The sequence below is a fragment of the Canis lupus genome, chromosome 24, assembly GCF_003254725.2.
Source record: "Canis lupus dingo isolate Sandy chromosome 24, ASM325472v2, whole genome shotgun sequence".
Taxonomy (NCBI): Eukaryota; Metazoa; Chordata; class Mammalia; order Carnivora; family Canidae; genus Canis; species Canis lupus.
In genome coordinates, this window is record NC_064266.1 from 43,242,950 (window position 1) to 43,262,039 (window position 19,090).

The 19,090-nt window shown below is 50.5% G+C and overlaps 2 protein-coding genes and 2 long non-coding RNA genes across 7 annotated transcripts in view; 2 read left to right on the forward strand and 2 right to left on the reverse strand.

The window, feature by feature from the left end:
- The window catches only part of RAB22A (RAB22A, member RAS oncogene family), a 58,218-nt gene extending 55,690 nt beyond the window's left edge, over positions 1-2,528 (forward strand). Inside the window, exon 8 of the mRNA XM_049100505.1 lies at positions 2,408-2,528. The gene's annotated coding sequence lies outside the window, so the exon portion shown is untranslated. The remainder of the gene's footprint in view (positions 1-2,407) is intronic.
- An 18-nt stretch (positions 2,529-2,546) lies between these two features.
- On the reverse strand, positions 2,547-19,072 carry LOC118352163 (uncharacterized). Of its 3 annotated transcripts, none has more exons than XR_007405610.1 (5): positions 18,713-19,072; positions 7,369-7,607; positions 6,697-6,761; positions 4,572-4,627; positions 2,547-3,018 (listed from the first exon to the last, which is right to left on the reverse strand). It is a non-coding gene; the product is annotated as an uncharacterized LOC118352163 (long non-coding RNA). The 3 variants fall into 3 exon arrangements; XR_004808852.2 differs by lacking the exon at positions 18,713-19,072 and adding an exon at positions 8,235-8,530 and having other exon boundaries at positions 2,547-2,824; XR_004808851.2 differs by lacking the exon at positions 18,713-19,072 and adding an exon at positions 8,235-8,529.
- Positions 13,498-17,922, reverse strand: LOC125753535 (uncharacterized). The gene is made up of 2 exons (XR_007405611.1): positions 17,663-17,922; positions 13,498-17,421 (listed from the first exon to the last, which is right to left on the reverse strand). It is a non-coding gene; the product is annotated as an uncharacterized LOC125753535 (long non-coding RNA).
- VAPB (VAMP associated protein B and C) overlaps positions 18,085-19,090 on the forward strand; it is a 50,472-nt gene continuing 49,466 nt past the window's right edge. The window contains exon 1 of one of the 2 annotated variants that reach the window (XM_049100503.1): positions 18,085-18,369. In XM_049100503.1, the coding sequence (XP_048956460.1) occupies positions 18,312-18,369 (58 nt within the window). In that variant the 5' untranslated portion in view covers positions 18,085-18,311. The remainder of the gene's footprint in view (positions 18,370-19,090) is intronic. The other variant, XM_025470517.3, reaches the window with a different exon arrangement.

The window sequence follows — 19,090 nt, forward strand, 5'->3', positions numbered from 1 at the left end:
GCGTGTGACGTCCCTTTCCACCCCGCCTTCCAAGGCGGCAGCGGTGGAGTCACCACCCGTGAGCGTGAGCGCTGTCGGGAGATGCAAAAGCTAATTTTAGGTGAGGAGCTCCCCTCTTCCCAGCGAGGAAACAGGCAGCCCTGGCTGTCGGTGGCAACATGACTGACAGAAGGGGTTTCAGAGTCGGTGATGAGATAGTTTAAGCGTCAAGACGTTGCTCGATGTGCAACAGAGCACCTGTTGAAGTATGTAAAAAACACAAGTTTAAAGTCTTGGAAGAGAAGCAGCTGTGGAGATGAGCCTAGACATTTACAAATAAATAAATAAAAGCTAAGCTGTCGTACCAGCAATCCTTATTTCTCCTAAGAATGTCATGCCTTTTAACAAGACCCGATGCAAGGAGTAAGATATTTGTGCCTTTTTATGATAGCATCTATTCTGGAAAAAAAAAAAAAATACCATTAAGTTGCTTACAGTTTAGGCCGCTTTGTAGCACTATAAACAGCCCAAATTTATAGCCGTGGCTTCACTGCATGACGCATCGCTTAATCACCTGTGATGGAATATTGTAATGGGGATGGCCAAGCTCGTGTGGATGTCAAAGACTTTATTTTTGCAGTCTTTACCTTGGGCTGGACCTAAGTCTACATGTAAACCATATGATGTCTGTATTGTTTGTAGATGCTGACAAACGAAAACTAGATCTTTTGATTTTTGTTAATAAGACTTTTCTTTTTGTACTTATTGCTGGTAGTAGGTAGTTTGCAGACAGTGGTAGATTTGGCATACTTTTAAAACTATATCGTTTTAGCTCGGATATTCGATGATGAACTTTTATAGAGTATAACATGCAAAATCACTACAAAATTTGTTGTATTGTAAGAAGGGTGTAAACATTTTGTTAATAAAATGCTATGTTTACAAATACATGTATTTGCCTTTCAAATGGTTTGGTTTCTCTTGGTGGTAGGGTTCATCACACTCTTCTCTTAGCCAAATATTCTGGAGTAACTTTAAAACTATTTTTGAACGCTGAAATGCCCAAACGTTGGCAGCCGTCGTGCCTGGTGAGCAGCGAGGTGTCACTGCTCTGGCCTCGCAGCTTCGTGTGTCTCCCTCCCCTCCGGTCCTTCCTTAGTTAAGGTGGGGAACGGGGCTGGAAGCAGGCCTGTGAGGCCTGCAGTGAGCATCTAAGTGAGGAAGCACATCCCACTATCTCCCATTATCTTTGGGTTCTCCTCCAAGGTGCTCCATTTGCATTCCAGTATCCACGGGAACCCTGGAATCCCCCAGGGCCACTGGTCACCTACCACACCACAGCTCCCACACCTTTTTTCTCTTCCATATCCCTCTAACATAGAAGCACCTTTGTCTATATGCTGTGATTGCTTCGAGAGAGATGACATGTTCAAATAAGGGCACCAGAGAAGGACAGACCTGGGTTGGAGTACCAGCTAACCCCTTTCTAGGCCGTGTGGCCCTGGAGAAAGTTCTTAACCTTTCTGAGTTCTATTCCCTTCATCTGCAAAACGAGAAAGTGATACTTGGGGAAGACACTTATACACCTGGCATTCAGCACAGCATTCAAAGAGAGGAAGAACTCATGGCTAATTTTATTTTTTATTTACTTATTTATTTATTTATTTATTTATTTATTTATTTATTTAAGTCCGAGAAAGAGAGTGATGGGGCAGTGGGGGAGAGAGAGTATCCCAGGCAGGCTCCATGCTGGGCGGGGCTGGATCTCACAACCCTGAGATCATGGCCTGAGTCAAAATCAAGAGTCAGATATTTCACCAGCTGAGCCCCCCAGGCACCTTTCCTGTATAATTTGCTCTTAAAAGCCATCTCCCTGGTAATCTTTATCTGATTCAGTTTTAAAAACTACTTGTCATTAGTTTGTTACCTTTTGATTTTTTTTCTGAAGTAATAACACACATAGAAAATGCCATAAATACAGTGTACACCTTGTTAAATTTTTAAAAAGGAGGCAGACCTTTGTAACCACTCCTCACATCACAAAAAGACATCCTTCACCACCCAGAAGGCCCACCTGGCACCTCCTTCTGGTCGCCATCCTGTTTTCTAACATCACAGGTCAGTTTTGCCTGGTTTTGAACTTCCCATACACGCCCTGTGGTTCAAATCTGGCTTCTTGCATTCAGCGTGGTGTGCGGTGTTCGCATCCGCTCTCCCTGTGTGAACAAACGACTGTGTATCTATCCGATCTGCGACCACAGGCACTGAGTTGTCTCCAGATGTTTGCGGTTACGAAGGTACCACCACAAACATTCTTACACACGGCTTTGGTGCCCTATGCAGGTTTCTGTTGGACACACACCTGGGGGTGGAATTACTGGGGCACGGGAGATCCATGTATTTGTAGTTCTGTTTATTTTTCCTTTAGCAGACACAGTTTTCTGAAGTAGCCCATCCGTAGGCCTCCCCCCTGCAGTATGTGAGAATTGCCTTTGCCCAGCATCCTTACGACGACACTTGATACAGTCTCCATGGTCGCCTTCTGGCAGGTGAGTAGTTACGTTTCCCTCTTCTGTATAAGTTGTGTAGGGCTTTTTAATTGTTACTGACAGGGAGTGTATTTCTTAGTACATACCCTCCAGTATTACAGACAACAAGTCCGCCCACAGCGGGAGCTGCATGCGGGGGAGTTGGGAAAAGGAGGAGGAGGATCAGGATCCTGGGTGTGGAGAGCCACAGGCCCAGGGTCAACTCTCAGGTCCTCCATCTGGCTCCGTGATGAGATAGAGCAGGAAAGGCTGTACCCGAAGGTGAAAGGTGAACCAGAAACCGGAGAAAACGTTTGCTAGGTATATAAAAGAATGGATTACTATCTTTAGTTTGCTAACAGTGTCTAAAAAGCAAAAAGAACAACCCTCCAAAAAGGAAATGATCCACATTTAAAGACCTCACCCCACACACACACACACACAGGTTCTGTACAAGAATTCCTAAGTCGACAAGAATAGCACCATAGCACCGCAGCCTTGTTTATAACTTCTGGAGAAAGAACATAAAAGAAACAAACTGTCACATACAAATTAGTGGAGAGTTGCCTAATATATAGCTGAGTGAAAAACAATAACATGAGTATGTATGCGGAATCTGACACTGTTTATATAAAACAGCTTACGCAGCGCACATACCTTTACAATATGTGCATGCTTTTAAAATTTGGAAATATGTGCTCCAAGCTGTTGCAGTCATTATCTCTGAGGAGAGAGGCTTGGATGACAAATGCCACCTTTTGTTCTTTATTTAAAATCACTTTGTGTTTTATATATACTTGCATACTTTTTACATTTTTTTTTTTACTGTGTGTATGTGTGCATTTTTTTCTTATTAAAAACAAACAAGGGCTAGACACCTGGGTGGCTCAGTGGTTGAGTATCTGCCTTCAGCTCAGGGCGTAATCCCGGGGTCCCAGGATCGAGTCCCACATCGGGCTCCCCACAGGATGCCTACTTCTCCCTCTGCCTGTGTCTCTGCCTCTCTCTCTGTCTCTGTGTCTCTCATGAATAAATAAATAAATGAAATCTTTAAAAAACAAACAAACGGGCACCTGGCTGGCACAGTTGATAGAGCTTGTGGCTCTTAATTTCGGGGTCGTGAATTTAAGCCCAATTCACGTTGGGTGGAGAGCTTATTTAATAAACCATGACAACAAAATTTAAAAATAAAAATTCAGAAATTCCTGCTCCCTAATCCCATCTCAAATCCTTAATGGAGACTGGCTGAATTAGATAAATTGAAGTGACATTCACCTTATTTTTCCTTTTTAAGAAACGCCTTCCAGGCAGCCCCAGTGGTTTAGCGGTTTTGTGCCACCTTCAGCCCAGGGCATGATCCTGGAGACCCGGAATCGAGTCCCACGTCGGGCTCCGTGCATGGAGCCTGCTTCTCCCTCTACTTGTGTCTCTGCCTCTCTCTCTCTCTCTCTCTCTCTCTGTCTCTAATAAATAAATAAATAAATCTTTAAAAAAAGAAACCCCTTCCCTTTGAACCCTCCTGCACTGTTAATGGGAATGCAAACTGGTACAGCCACTCTGGAACACAGTACAGAGGTTCCTCAAAAAGTTAAAAGTAGAACTATCCTGCGATCCAGGAATTGCACCTGTCAGTATTTACCCAAAATACAAAAGTACTAATTCGAAGAGATACATGTACCCCAATGTTTATCCCAGAATTATCCATAATAGCCAAATTATGGAAACAGCCCAAGTGTCCAACAATTGATGAATAGATACGGAAGATGTGGTCTATATTCACAATGGAATATTATTCAGCCATAAAAAAAGAATGAAATCTTGCCATTTGCAATGACACAGATGGAGCCAGAGAGTATCATGCTAAGTGAAATAAGTCAGAGAAAAACCTACCATATGGTCTCCCTCCTATGTGGAATTTAAGAAACAAAACAAATGAGCAAAGGGGATAAAAAGAAAGAGGAAAATCAAGGAACAGACTCTTAACAACAGAGGACACACTGCTGGTCACTAGAGGGGAGGTGGGTGGGGGCTGGGAGAAGAGGTGATGGAGATAAAGGAGGGCACCTGTCGTGATGAGCGCTGGGTGATGTGTTCAAGGGCCGAATCACCGCATCATGTACCTGAAACGAATATTACACTCTGTTAATCTTGAATTTAAATAAGAACTACAAAAGAACACACTTAATGTGGTCAGTAGAAAGCTTATAGCCACACTTGGAGCAAGTGTGTAGAACTACACATTTTTTAATTTTGATATTTAATGTAAATCTTTCCAAGCTGCCCTAAATCCTCTTAGAAAGAGAGGATATAAATAAATATATGTTAAGAAGAAGAATATTAGTCTATAGCCTGTCAAAATAGTACTGTTGGGGAAGCCAGTCTCATTTATAGATGCCAAGAAAAAGAGAATGACTCCATGCCAAAAAGGAAGAAACAAATTAGCACACACCCGAAACAAACAGGGGTGTTTTAAATGCATACACAAAACAAATTTGCTATATTTTTCCACAAGCAACTGGCTGCCTGCCTCAGAGCTTTTGAGAACCAAATTATGGACCCAGGTTTCTAAGCAACCTTAATGTTTACTGCAGACCTTTTTTTTTTCCATTAAAAGTTAAGAACCAGATTGCCTTTAAGATGGTAAATTACAAAATAAAATGCAAAGCCTTTTAATATTTTTAGTTGTTTGACTTACATTGTTACTAGCCACAAACATGATTCTCTACTGAAAAATAGGAAGCCAGGCATCTGAGCCTTCTAGAATTTACCCCCCAGGAGAATCAAATGATCACTTCCCTTTATACCCTCTCCAAGGGACCACCGCTGGAGCTTACAAGAGAGAGGAAAGAAAAAAGATTTGACAGCTAACACCTCAGGATGAATCACTTGGTTAATTATGATTTTAACCCGAACTCTGGTCACTTCAATTTTTTATCTTCAGCACATCCTTTCAGTGTCTTCCGGGAAAAACAATATAAGCCTGCAGAGATTGTCTTTTTAAAGTTGACATACACAGACACCTCTGTTCAAGGGATGGGAAGCAGGACAAGAGGACCAGAATTCTCTTCATCAGTACCCAGTGTAGGATGTTACCTTCGGGCCTTTGTTAGAATAAAATATATGGAAAACACAATGAGGCTATTATGTCTCCATTCCATTAGAGACAGGGCAATTTTAAGAAGAAAATTGTAGGACTGAATGTAAATGGGAGGTTAATGGACAGTCTTGGGGCACAGGAGCCACGCCAGGGGTATACTATCATCAACGTTCGCATTGCAATTGGTGGCTCCAGCGATGGGGTCGAGTGTCTTTGCATATAAATGAGAACCCGTCATTGTTGAAGCAGATACTACAGCAGCCACACGGGGGTTTTTTTTATCAACAGATTCAGATCTGCAGTCTGATTCGGTCAGTTATTAACTGTCTGGGCCTCCTCATCAGAAAATATCCCACCTAGTATGCTTTGCTTGAATTTATTTCTGTTATCTGCTATTTCCAACGTGATAGCCACATGTTAAAGAAGTAGGATTCCTGTGGGTTTTCTGATCTGTTCTTAAATTACCTCTCCCAAAACAAATCTTCTGAATGTCATAAGAGATGGGAACATGGGTGGCCAAGCGGCAGTTTTAATAAATGGCCTGTTAACAACCTTGTGGGTGCTAAAGTTTTGAAGCTTCTTAGAGTCCATATAAGGAGATGATCATTGAGTATATCAGATTACCCCCTCTGGCCCCCTCCCCCAAAAAAAACCCACAGCCACCTTGAACAAAAGAATTTCACCAGCCTGGAAAGGCTCTTCCGCATGAGCTAGATTAAAATGATGTGCAGATTTACATGATCCAGAAATCTTGATGAGAGCATTTCAAGAAATAGAATAAAATTGCATTTACTTAGAAAATAGGCTCTGAAATGAATGACTCAGGGCTCGTGTTTCAAAGAGGGCTCCAAGGCCAGCCAGAAGACGCTTAGTATTTTGCTGACTCAGGCACCGTGCAAGCTTTGGCTGCCTCCTCTGTGAGTCCGAGAGTGATTTTATTTGCGAAATGATAACGATGCGTCTTCATGGGGTGACTATGAATAGCTAATTGATGGCAAACAGTCAAGCCGCATAATCCAATATTAATCGCACCAATAATAGAAATGTCATTACCAGCCCTAGCACCCAACTGTCTCTTACCAAACCGCGCACCTTCAGTGCCTGCTTTCTCCCTCCGTGAATCCATTAGAGACTTCTTTATTGTTTCTCTAAACAGCCTAAAACATAAAAATTTGTCTTTACTTTTCACAACGCGGTAGTTTAAAAAAATACACCCACACAGCACACACAAACACAAACTGAAGAAAATACGAGTGACTTCGATTGCAAAGTAAAATGGGAAAAAGACAAAAGATCGCTTGTGGCACCAGCTGCAGGGGAGCAGCACAGATCGGAGGGGCCCGAGCAAGAGGAATCGGAGGCTGGGAGCCGCCAGCACAGGGGAAGCGGGAAGGGACCCGGCAGCCAAAGCGGCCCGGCATCGCCTCTGTAAAGTGCCGTGGGCACCACGACACTGGTCACCTCCACCCCTCCCGGGGACCCGCTTTCGGAGGCCGACCCAGCATCGTTTATCATCCAGATTAAGTGTTATAACTCTGGCCGCTGGAAAGCCCCACCTCTCGGCCCGGAGGAATAAATAAAGGAAAAAGCAGGACTCTCATCCCGCACCACGCACATTGTCACAGCACAAATACAGGACGACCCCAGTGCGGAATTCATCTGCTGAGAGGGTCCTTGAGTGACACCTTGCCCGTAGGGGGGACAGAACAGAAGGTCTTTACTACGTGGTCCCTTTTCTAATCGCTGAAGTTAAGAATCACTTACTTTTATTTAGTGACGTTTAAAGATTGGGGGAGAGGAGAGGGCAGAGCTTCACAGAGTCACAAATCCATGAGGAATGGGGCGCCGGGGGGCTCAGTCGGTTGGGCGTCTGCCTTGGGCTGAGGTCGTGGTCCCAGGGTCCCAGGGTCCTGCTCAGCTGAGGTCGTGGTCCCAGGGTCCCAGAGTCCTGCTCAGCGGGGAGCCTGATTCTCTCCTGCTCGCCCTGCTTGTGCTCACTCTCTCTGTCAAACAAATAAAATATTTTTAAAAAATCAATGTTGGAGAACCAGATTCGGGGCGTTTTTATTTTAAAGAATCTCCACACCCAAATGCTGCTGAAACTCAAAAAGCCCTGAAATCGAGGCTCCTGCTCCGCCAACCGAGCCAGCAGGGGACCCCAAGAGCTGGTTAGGGACGCCTTGTTTCCTGGATGTGTGCAGGGGTGAGAGGGCTTTTCACATGCGATGAGCTCATTTCCTCCCAAAGTACCAAGAGACGTGGGAACCTGCCCTGCGGTGTCCTCAGTCCTGGGAAGCGTCACCCTTCCAAGCTCACACGCCCCACAGGCCCCCAGATGTCACCCGGGAGACCTGGGGAGCTCTTCGAAATGCACCCCATGTTCATAGCTTGGACTTTAGAGGGTTGACCATGTGCCAGCCACATGGCACTGAGAACCTCACTCGTACTCGTTCCCCGAATCCCCCCCAAACCTCGGAGGTGGAAACCGTCCTCACTCCCCACCTTCCCAGGGGGGACAGACAGATGGCCGGGAGGAGAAAGCAGCCCCTGGCACCCACAGCCAGGCTTGGTGCTGTCCCTCCCGCTGCACACAGCCCCCCAGAACATCACACGAGGCCCCCCGTGCCCACCGTGGGTCAAGAGCAGAAACAAGAGCCTTCCGTGACGGTTCTGAGCCCAAACAGAAGCAAGAACGTTGTCCCAACGCCGTCGGTTGGCCCAGCATCCCCTGGCCCGGCTCATCGGGGCGTCGGCGTGGCTGTGGCCTGGCCAGCGAGCTGCAGGCTGGCTCAGTCTGCGGGCCGGGCACCGTCCCATCACCCGTCCCATCACGGGGCTTCCCTAACCCACCCGGCCCGGCCCTTCCCCCAGGTCCAAGGCCGCCTCCCGCGCCCCTCCTTCAGGGGCAGGTGCGTCCCTGGGGGCTTTGGCTGGAGGAGGTGCCAGCCCCGTGGGAGCGGCCAAGCCCAAGGTCGCGCTTCGGGCCAGCAGGGCCCCGGGCTAGGCAGGCCGCAGACAAGGCTACCGGGCCCTGCGCGCTCACGCCTGGGGTAGGTAGCTTCCCTCCAGGTGGAAATGCAGTGGCCACGGCCACGAGGGGCCCTGGGAGGGCAGCCCAGGAATATGGAACCAGGGGGGCCACCCTCACACCCCTCTCCCTCCCTCCCCGTCCCTCCCCCACCCCATCTCTCTCCACCCCTCCTCCCTCCCTCCCCCTCCATCCTTCTCTCTCCCTCTCCCCCCCTCCCTACCCATCCCTCCCCCACCCCTCTCTCCATCCCTCTTTCTCCATCCCTCTCCCCCTCCATTCTTCTTTCCACCTCTCCCCATCCCTGCCCCCTTTTCCCTCTCACCTCCTTCCCTCCCTCCCTCCCTCCCTCTGTCTCCCCTTCTCTCCCTCCCTGCATCCCCCCTTCCTCTGGAGCTCAGCCCCCAGCCCCTGACCTGCTCAGCTCCCCCTCTGTGCTGGGGGCGGGGGGGGGGTAATGTGTTCAGGGGATCCCTGGTTGTGTAACGCTGCGCCAGGCTGCCTCCGGTTCCTGTCTTGGGGGCCCGGGGGCCCGGGGGGGGGGGGGGACAGCAGGTGGGGGGACGGGAGCGGGGGCTTGGCGTGGGCCCAGGGCCGGCGCTGTTCTTATTGGGAGGAAACAGCCAAGCTCTGTAGGGTCGCCTGGCCTCTTGCATGGAGGCAGATGGAGACAGCTCAGGGCCATACCTGGGTCTCCAGACTTTTTTCGGTGCTGTTGTCACTGGGGTGGCGTGGAGAGGCGGCCGCGGGGAAGTGTCACCCCCAGGCCTCCCAGTCTGTGGACAGAGCAGGAGGCATCCCGCCCCCCACCCCCGCGGCCGGCCCCTCGGCCTGAGGCCCAGGTGAGCCACCAGGCCTGGGGAAGAAGAGAGCTGGGCAGATTTTACACACACACACACACACACACAGCTGGAGGCCCTGCCTGCTCCCCCAGCCCCCAACACCCTGGAAATAATCTGCGGGGACCCCGCAAGCCCTCCCCACAATAAGACCAGGCTCCCTCCCCGCCTCATCAAACATTGATCCCGCAGCTCTGCTGCCTCACGCTGCCCTGGGGGAACAATGAGGTAAATATGCCTTCCTCACCCCTAAGGAGTCTGGAATCTAATTATCTTCTAGAGATCCTTTGGGGATCTGGTTAATAAATCAATACAAATGATTTGTAATTAGAATATCAATTATTTGTATGCAAATGTGGCCTTCTGGGTGCTTGGGGACAATCCTAAGGATTGAAAAGACTCTCCCCCCACCCTCCTCAAATTCTTAATTACATTATTTCGTTCATTCATCAAACATTTATTGAGCACCTTTTACGTGCCAGGCACGGAGAGACGGAGGGGGGGGGTGTCCAAGAACCCACCCCCCGTTGCTCCCAGTCAGGAGCGAAGGGAGTTCGGGCTTGGGGGGGGGGTGAAAGCAACGGTCACCCTCCGCCTCCAAACCCGTCACCCCGTCACCCGCCTCGTTCTCGGAGACGCTCAGCCGCGCAGGCAGCTGCTCCCAAGTGTCAGACGCCCGGGCAGGGGTCAAGGCCCCAGGACTGTGCCCACCCCCCACCGACTGTCTGCAGACTGTGCACCCCCCCCCCACTGTCTGCAGGTTGGGCCCTGCCCACTGTGACCTCCTCTCCCCGCGTCAGCGCCCGGTGACCCCCGGCGGCCAGCCATTCATTCAGCCATTCATTCCTTCACTGCTTCCTCTTCCGAGGTCTGGGCTCTGCACCCCGCAACCCCCCCTCCAGCGCTGGAGGTCGGGTGTCAAGATGCCCAACACGCGGCAGGCATAAACGTGCAATGACGGTGACAACGGAGACGCTGCCACGGACGTCCACTGCAGGAGAGGGCAGCGAGTGCAAAGGGCCTGTGGCACAACCACTGGGGACTCCTGGGCTCGACCCCACTCCGCAGCAGGGCCCCTGGATCTGAGAAGTGTGCCTCCCACCGGCCCGGCTGCTCCCCTTCGTCTGAGTCCTCTTCTCCAGCCTCTCGCTGCTCCTGGCTAAGGCTCTAAGCCTCCCTGCCTTGGCGTCCTCATCTGCAAACCAGAGAAAAGGACGTTATGATTTCGGGGTGAGAACATGTGAGACGCTTGGCGCTCTCTGGTCAACGGTGGCTGCGTGCGCAGCTTTGTCCCAGGCCACCCTCCAGGCGTCGGCAGGATCTCTGTGAAAATACACTTGCTGAATGCAGTGTGGGATCCTGGGGGTGGGGTGGGGAGGGAAGAAAAGCTGCTGACATCCCCAAATAGTCTGGAGTTTAGTTGCTAACAATGCTGCGGCCAAAATCGTGTTGCCACCACCATTGTGTAAAGTGATGTTAAAATGATAACGCCGGAAAATAAATAAATAAATTAATTAATTAATTAAAATAAAAATAAAATAAAATGATAACACTGGGAATACTGGCTGAGGAGCACCCAGAACTCTCCATATGCCCACTGCGACTTCCTGAAGCTGAAATTATTGCCAAAAAAAAAAAAGTTCATTAAAACATTTTTTAAAAATGAAAATTTAAAGAATAAAAACAAAAAAAGAAACAACTTTTAAATACAATAAAAAAAATAGGTCAGTTACTCCTCTGTATAAAAACAGTGGGCTAGGCAAGGACGTCCATGGATAAAATCTAGACTCTCCAGGATACCAGGAGCTCCCGCCTCCCCTGGCCCTTGGGTCTCCTCATCCATAACCTCGGCCCTGGGTTGAGTGAGTTCACATACGCGAAGCGCTCAGCGTGCTGTCGGGCGCACGGGGACCTGCTCAGTGCAAAGAAAGTAGAAGAGCGCGAGAGAAGACTGGGGGCCCTGCCCTGCTGCTTTCAAGATGAAGGGAGGCCTCAAGTCATGGACTGTGGCTTGTGTGTCCAGAAGCTGGAAGGCAAGGAGCCTCCAGATGGAGCACACGTGGACTGTCATCCTCTTCAGGCCCAATCTCAGACCTCTGACGTCCCGAACTGTAAGAATAAATTTGTTTAAAGCCACAATCTGGGGGTAATTGGTTTTAGCCCCATAGGAGACGAATACTTACGCTAATAGCTTGACAGGGAGCAGGAGCTACATGTGGATACACCTGCGGAACCGTCACTACTCCTTGCCTTTCCCCAGGTAGGCCCCGGCAGGCTGTGCACCCCAGGGCCCTTGCATGTGCTACTCCTCCACTAGGGGAACCTTCCTTTCCTTTCCCCCGCTCCCCGCCCAGGTCTGGTAAGATTTTTCTTACTGTTTTGCCAAGACAATTCTCTATATACTCTCTGAGCATTTACATTTTCCTCCCAGGCCCCAGAGTATAAAGTTCACTGTCTCTTCCTAACTTTCTTCTCCTGTTTTTTAGTATTTATGGCGGATTGGCATTATTCTGGTGTGGTGTTTTTTCCCCCCAACTCTCCTCACTAGACGGTGAGGTCCTCTGTAGCCAAGGTTACGCGCATCACTACAGGATGGGCACGTGGGGGGACTCCCAGGAAGACCGACAAACTGTTGGCCTTGTGTTCCTGCCAGTGTCACCTAAGCACCGACCCCTCACCTGGCACCGTAGTTCCGCTAGTCCTTGGCTTTTATGCCCCAATCCCAGGAGTTGATATGTTGGGTCTTCTCAGAGGCCCCTAGCCCTGGCCTGTCCACACTCCCTCCCACGAAGGCCCACCTCCGAGCTTCTGGGGCCTGAGGCCTCAGCACTGTCCCTCTGTCCACCTGCCCTCGGCCAAGACCACAGTGCTGGCACGCTCCACGCCTGGGGAGCACCCCCTCCTGGTTCACAGCCTGCTATTCTCCTGTGCCCTGGGGGTTCTCCTGCAAGGGCACCAGTCCTACTCCCAGGGCTTCACTCTCCTGACAGGACCTCCTCCCACGGGCCCACCTCCCACCACCATCCCTGGGGGATGAGCTTTCCACCCCGGACTCTGGGGCTGGAACACAAACCTTCAGCCTCTAGTCTCCAGCATGTATCCTGCTTGAATTCTCAGGGTTTTCTGAATGCGTTGTTTGGTATCTTTCATCCTTCTGGAAAATTCTCAGCATTAAACATTGTTTTGTATTGTTGTGAAGTGCACAGAACCTATAATTTGCCAGCTGACCTGTGCGCAGCGTGCCATTCGGGGACGTTGAACCCATTGACACTGCGGTGAGGCCATCGCCACCATCCACCTGCAGAACTCGCAACCCTGGCACTCCACCTGCAGTCACAGCAGCTCCCCAGTCCACCTTCCCACGCCCCCCTGCTCCTGAGTACTCCCTTTGTCTTTGTGAATTTGGTGACTCCGGAAACCTCATGGAAGTGGAATCCTCCGCATTTGTCCTCTCGTGGCTGGTGTAGTTCACCGAGCATCACGTCCTCCAGGCCCATCCATATTGCAGCACTCGCCACAACGTCTTATTTATTTATTTATTTATTTATTTATTTATTTATTTATTTATATTTTTTCTTACAACGTCTCTTTTAAATATTGCCTCGGCCCTATTCTCTCACTCTTCTCTTCTGGAAGGCTGACGAGTAGTTTATTCAACCAGTGTTATTCAAACTGTAGGTTGTTTCCCAAGAGTGACTTATAAAATCAATTTAGTAGGTTGTTACCAGCGCTGAGAAAGAAAATAAATAGCAAATATCAGAGTGTATTGTATTATTTCGTGAAACTTTTGTTTCAGTTGTATTTATTAACATACTTATACATATATCTATGCAGCGACGCACAAATAAAACGCATTTATTACTGCGGACTGTGGTAAAGAGACGAAGAGAAAGAGAAGCCTGGAAAACACATCATTCTCCATATGTCTTTACTTCTCTGTCATAGTCTAATCTCTGATTTTTATGTTCCACATCATGGGTATTGCTCCAGACCTCCCCCTCAGTTACTAACTTTCCTTTAGGCTGCTGATAAACCTGTTTCATGAATTTTTTATGTCAGGATTTTTCTTTTTTCTTTTTCTTTTTTTTTTTTACATAGTTTAGTGGTCCCATTGGCAGGTTTCTAACGTTGGTTTTATTTAGCCTCCACCGCGACGCGGGGATGGTGACATACTGAGGTTTTAGGGTTGGTCTCCACTGCTGTCACCTCAGGCACTCAGCAGTGGCCAGGCCCCCTTGACGGGGGAAGTCTGTGTTCTTGGGCCCATCCAGAGCATCACATCTGCCACCAGGGCCACTTTGTAAATAAACCCAGTGAGCAAGCAATGGCCTCGCTGGGGAAAAAACAAAACAAAACAAAAACAGCACTGTCATCCACAAAAAGTGTCACCTTGTGCACTCGATTATTGGAGAGTCACTGCTTTGGTAGATGTGCTTGGGTGGGCATTCACAGGGGACACCAGAATCTTCTCATGTTTCCATCCTCAGAACTATCCACATCCCTCCCTGTCGCCAGGCCCAGCTCCACCAAGTTTGTCCCTGGCCACCGCTGCCAGTCAGCGTACACTTGTGCTCTCGAGTCATTTCTCAGCCAAAGTAGACATCCCAAAGTACTGCTTGAGATTTTGGCAAATCTATGAATTCCACTTAGGTTGTCATTCTGCAACCTGCCTAATTAAATTTGGGGTACGATTTTCAGCAAGGTCAAAAACCTATAGAAGTAGAAATAAAGGATTATTTTAGGGATCTCCCTGGTTTTCTGTGAGTTAAGCTTAGTGTTTAAAGAGCCCGTCACTTTCTTTCTGCGACAGCTCCAGTGAGCTCAGATGCAGCCACCCCACCCCAGGGTCCCCTGTCCTCATGGCCGTGAAAGCGTAGCAGCCACTCAGCCCTCCAAGGCCCTTCTTCTGTGAGCACCGCGTCACAATCAAGTGTGGATGATGACGTAATGAGTAGTGATGCCACCACATCTTGTTTGTGGACTCCTTGTAACCTTTGTCACGTGCTAAACTAGCTCTCTGGAGGAAGAAGATAACTCTGGTTTGTTGTTTCAGATTTCTGTGGTGCAAATGCTCCCACCAGGACTGATTTTAAGCCACTTACGGGATGTCACTGAACATAGTTAAGAGGTGATGCGTGCTGGCTCTTGCCAGCGGGTATGAACCCACCGGCCCAGCCCTGCTGCTATCTCGTCCCACAGGCACCGCAGCCAGGCATGAGGATGGGGCCGAACCAGGCCCAGAACATCTTCTTCGAGGGTCTGTGTCCTGGGACCACTCTCAGTACCAGGTGGTGTCGGTCAGAGTCCTGCCAGGAAAGCAGGAATTATAATTGTTTTGTTTTGTTTTTAAGATTTTATTTATTTAAGGTGCCTGGCTGGCTCAGAGAAGCATGTGCCTTCAACTCAGGTCATGATCTCGGGGTCCTGGGATCGAGCCTTGGGTCAGGCTCCCTGCTCAGCGGAGAGCTTGCTTCTCCCTCTGCTCCCCTCCCCCCACTCATGCTCTCTCTCACATGCTCTCTCTCTCTGTCTCAAGTTTTACTTATTTTTTTTTTGAGAGAGACACAGACAGAGAGATTTATTTATCTGAAAGAGAGACAGATGGGGGTGGAGTTCCAGGGTTGCAAGAGGAAGAGTTCTGCAGGTAGATGGTGGCGATGGCCTCACCGCAGTGTCAATGGATTCAACGTCCCCGAATGGCACGCTGTGCACAGGTCAGCTGGCAAATTATAGGTTCTGTGCACTTCACAACAATACAAAACAATGTTTAATGCTGAGAATTTTCCAGAAGGATGAAAGATACCAAACAACGCATTCAGAAAACCCTGAGAATTCAAGCAGGATACATGCTGGAGACTAGAGGCTGAAGGTTTGTGTTCCAGCCCCAGAGTCCGGGATGGAAAGCTCATCCCCCAGGGATGGTGGTGGGAGGTGGGCCCGTGGGAGGAGCTCCTGTCAGGAGGGTGAAGCCCTGGGAGTAGGACTGGTGCCCTCACAGGAGAACCCCCAGGGCACAGGAGAATAGCAGGCTGTGAACCAGGAGGGGGGGCTCCCCAGGCGTGGAGCGTGCCAGCACTTTGGTCTTGGACTTCCTGGCCTCCAGAACGTTGAGAAAGAAATGTTGTTATTTAAGCTATCCAGTCCATGCCATTTTGTTACAGCAGCCTGAGTGGGCTAAAATAATAAATAAAACAGGCACATTATGGTAACGCGGCAGAACCCAGAATAGGTGGAAAAACAGATCATCTTTGAAGGGATGATGAGGAGACTGTCATCTGAAATCCCAGGGAACAGTATCTTTGGGCTGTAGAGAGACCTGTCACCATAGTAAACCAGCCCAAATATCTCTCAAGAACAAGGGTAGAATAAAGTCATTTTCAGATTAGCAAAAACTGAGAGTGTGGCCAGACAAACCCTCAATGAAACAGAATTTAAAGAATTACTTCAGGCACAAGGAACGTGTTCTTGGTTGTTAAGTTCTGAGATGCAAGAAGAAAAGGTGGGCAAAGAAATTGGTAACTATGTGGTTGAGCCTAAATTAACACCAACAGTATAAAACAAGGTGTGACAACTCATGGCATGAAAAGGAAAAGATTAAACCTGAAACACACCACAATTAAGGGATATAATTTGGGGGGATGGGTGGTTAGAGTTCAAGTGTCCCAAAGTCCTTGTATTTTAAGGAATCACAGTAAAGACATTTTAAAAATTGGACTTCCATAAGTACCCATGCCATAGTTTTTGGGGTGATCATGAAAACAGAGACAGTGTAGAAGAAGAGGAGAAGAAAATGAGAGAAAAAAAATCAGCCCTAAAGAAAGGAGAGCGAAAAGAAAAAAAAAAAACAAAACAGGCATAGCAAATAGAAAGCACAAAAGAAGATGGTAGAAATAAATCCAGACATATTAGTAAATATAATAAGTATAAATGGACCAAACGCTCTAGTTAAAAGACAAAGATTATCTTTAAAAAAACTTTTTACTATGAAAAAATTTCAAGTATACACAAAAGTGGGAAGAATAGTATAAAGAGTACCCAGATTAAAAAAAAAAAAAAAGAGTACCCAGATGCCCACCACAGTAGAGCCAACATTAATTATTCACTGTTTATTTTCTCTCTATATATAGGTATAGAAGACTATTAAGAATACATATATATATATATTTTTTTTAAAGATTTTATTTATTCATGATAGATGTAGAGAGAGAGAGAGAGAGAGAGACATAGGCAGAGGGAGAAGCAGGCTCCATGCCGGGAGCCCGATGTGGTACTGAATCCTGGGACTCCAGAATCACGCTCTGGGCCAAAGGCAGGCATTGAACCGCTGAGCCACCCAGGGATCCCCAAGAATACATACATTTTTTAAGAGATTTATTCACTTAGAGAGAGAGAGAGAGAGACAGCACTCGTGCAGGCACAGGGGAGGGGGAGGGCATTGAGAGGGGCAGAGAGAGCCTTAAGCAGACTCCCCTGAGCCGAGCTAGATCTCAGCACCCTGACTGACATTACGACCTGAGATCACGACCTGAGCTGAAATCAAGAGCTGGATGCTTAACAGACCGAGCCACCCAGGCACTCCTTGGGAGCCCATACTTTATGTAGGAAACATTACACGATGACATAATATTTAAGTGGCAATAATGACATAGTGTTCACTTTGGAGGCCAAGCACATCTGCCTGCGTTCCCAGCAGTTTATTTTAGTTTATTCCCAGCAGCTTTTTAATAAGTTATTTGTGTGGTTATTTTTCCAGAGGCCGGCTCTCCAGCGGAACGGTTCCAGTTAGAGGGTAGAAACCAGGTCAAGGGATCCCTGGGTGGCGCAGCGGTTTGGCGCCTGCCTTTGGCCCAGGGCGCGATCCTGGAGACCAGGGATCGAATCCCACGTCGGGCTCCCGGTGCATGGAGCCTGCTTGTGTCTCTGCCTCTTTCTCTCTCTCTCTCTGTGTGACTATCATTAAAAAAGAAAGAAAGAAAGAAAAAGAAACCAGGTCAATTCCTCTGATCATTGGATTTGTCGATGTTGGTTGCAGGTGTTAGTAAAGGCTGCAGCCCCGTGCTGGCCACGGAGTAGCTATGTAATGGAGCGCTGCTTTCAATACGTCCCACGGTGGGGTTATTGAAGGCGTTCAGCGGAGCAGCATGAAAGCAGCGAGCAATAACTGGTAGTTTACTGCGCATCCATTGCTTACCAGAGGTCACGGTGCCTAGCACACGCCACTCACTTACAAACATGCTTATGCTAGGAATATAGGACTTTCCTTATTATTCCGTCTCCACCAGTGCCTGGCACTACAGAAGCAAGGCTACGGTGGAAGTTTCTTCTCTTTGCTGTTATTAAAGCACTTTGCACAGCGGCGGGCCCCCGGGGGCCCTGAATAAATCAGCTTCGCGGTGCGGGTCCGCACTCCTGAGCATCCTTGGCTCCGCCTCCAGCCCTGCACGAAGCCCCGCCCCCTGCCGCCCGGTAGCCCCGCCCCGCGGCCCGCGCCGCGCCTGCGCACAGCGCCGGGAGGGGCTCCGCGCGCGCAGCTTCCCGCCGCCCGAGCGCGCGCAGGGCCAGCCGGCCGGCCCGCCTGCGTGCGTGCGTGCGTGCGTCGCTGCGTGCGTGCGTGCGTGCCGTGCGTTCGCCGGGCACCGCGGCCTCGCCCTCGCCCTCCGCCCCTGCGCCTGCACCGCGTAGGCCGCCCCCCCCCCGCGCGCGCCCCGCAGACGACCCCCGCCCGCGTCCCGGCCGGCCCCCCCCTTTCCGAATTTAAAGGGGGCGCAGCATTAACGCCTCCCGCCCCAGGTGACCTCTCAGGGGGTCCCCCCGGCAGAGCTGCCCCGCCGCTGAGGAACATGGCGAAGGTGGAGCAGGTCCTGAGCCTCGAGCCGCAGCACGAGCTCAAATTCCGAGGTAAGCGGGACGCCCGCCATGTTCGGCCGCGGGCCCGGCCCGGCCGCCCCGCGCCCCCGCCCGCGCTCGCAGGCACCGGCGGCGCGGTGGTGACGTGAGTGCCCGCCCGGCCCGCGGTCCCCGCCCCGCCCCGCCCGACGGCGCGCCCGCCCCGCGCCCCGCGCCCCGCGCCCCCCCGGCGGCCCCGGCCCCCGCCCCGCCCGCCCGCCTCCCCCCGAGCCGCCCGGCCCCGGAGGCGCGGGGCGCGGTCCCCGTCCCTGCCGAGCGCGCGCCGCCCTCCCGCCCCCGGGGCCGCCGCCTCCGGGCCCTCCGCGGCGGGCACCCGCCGTCGGCCCCGCCTCACCTCCGCTTGGCGCCCGCCGCGCCGCCGCCACCTCGGGGGAGGTTTTACGCACTTGTGTGCTGCGCTCCCGGCTGGACGGGAAGCTCCATGAGGGCAGGACGCGCCGCTCCCTGCCGGGCGCCGGGCACACACCGGCAGGGGGACGAAGCGCCCCGCGCAGGTGGTGGGACGCGGCCCGGGGCCTGCAGCTGGCGTCCCGGCGCCCACGGCCCCGTCTGCGCGGGGGGCGGGGGCGGCGGCGGGGTCCCCGCAGGGCGCGGAGCTCCCCGGCCCCCCAGCAGCTGGGCCCTCTGGGAAGTGCCGCTTCGCACTTCTTGGGGTTTATCTGCCCTGCTTTTTCCCCCGACTACGAAGTACAGGCGTCACGGGCCGTGGGCA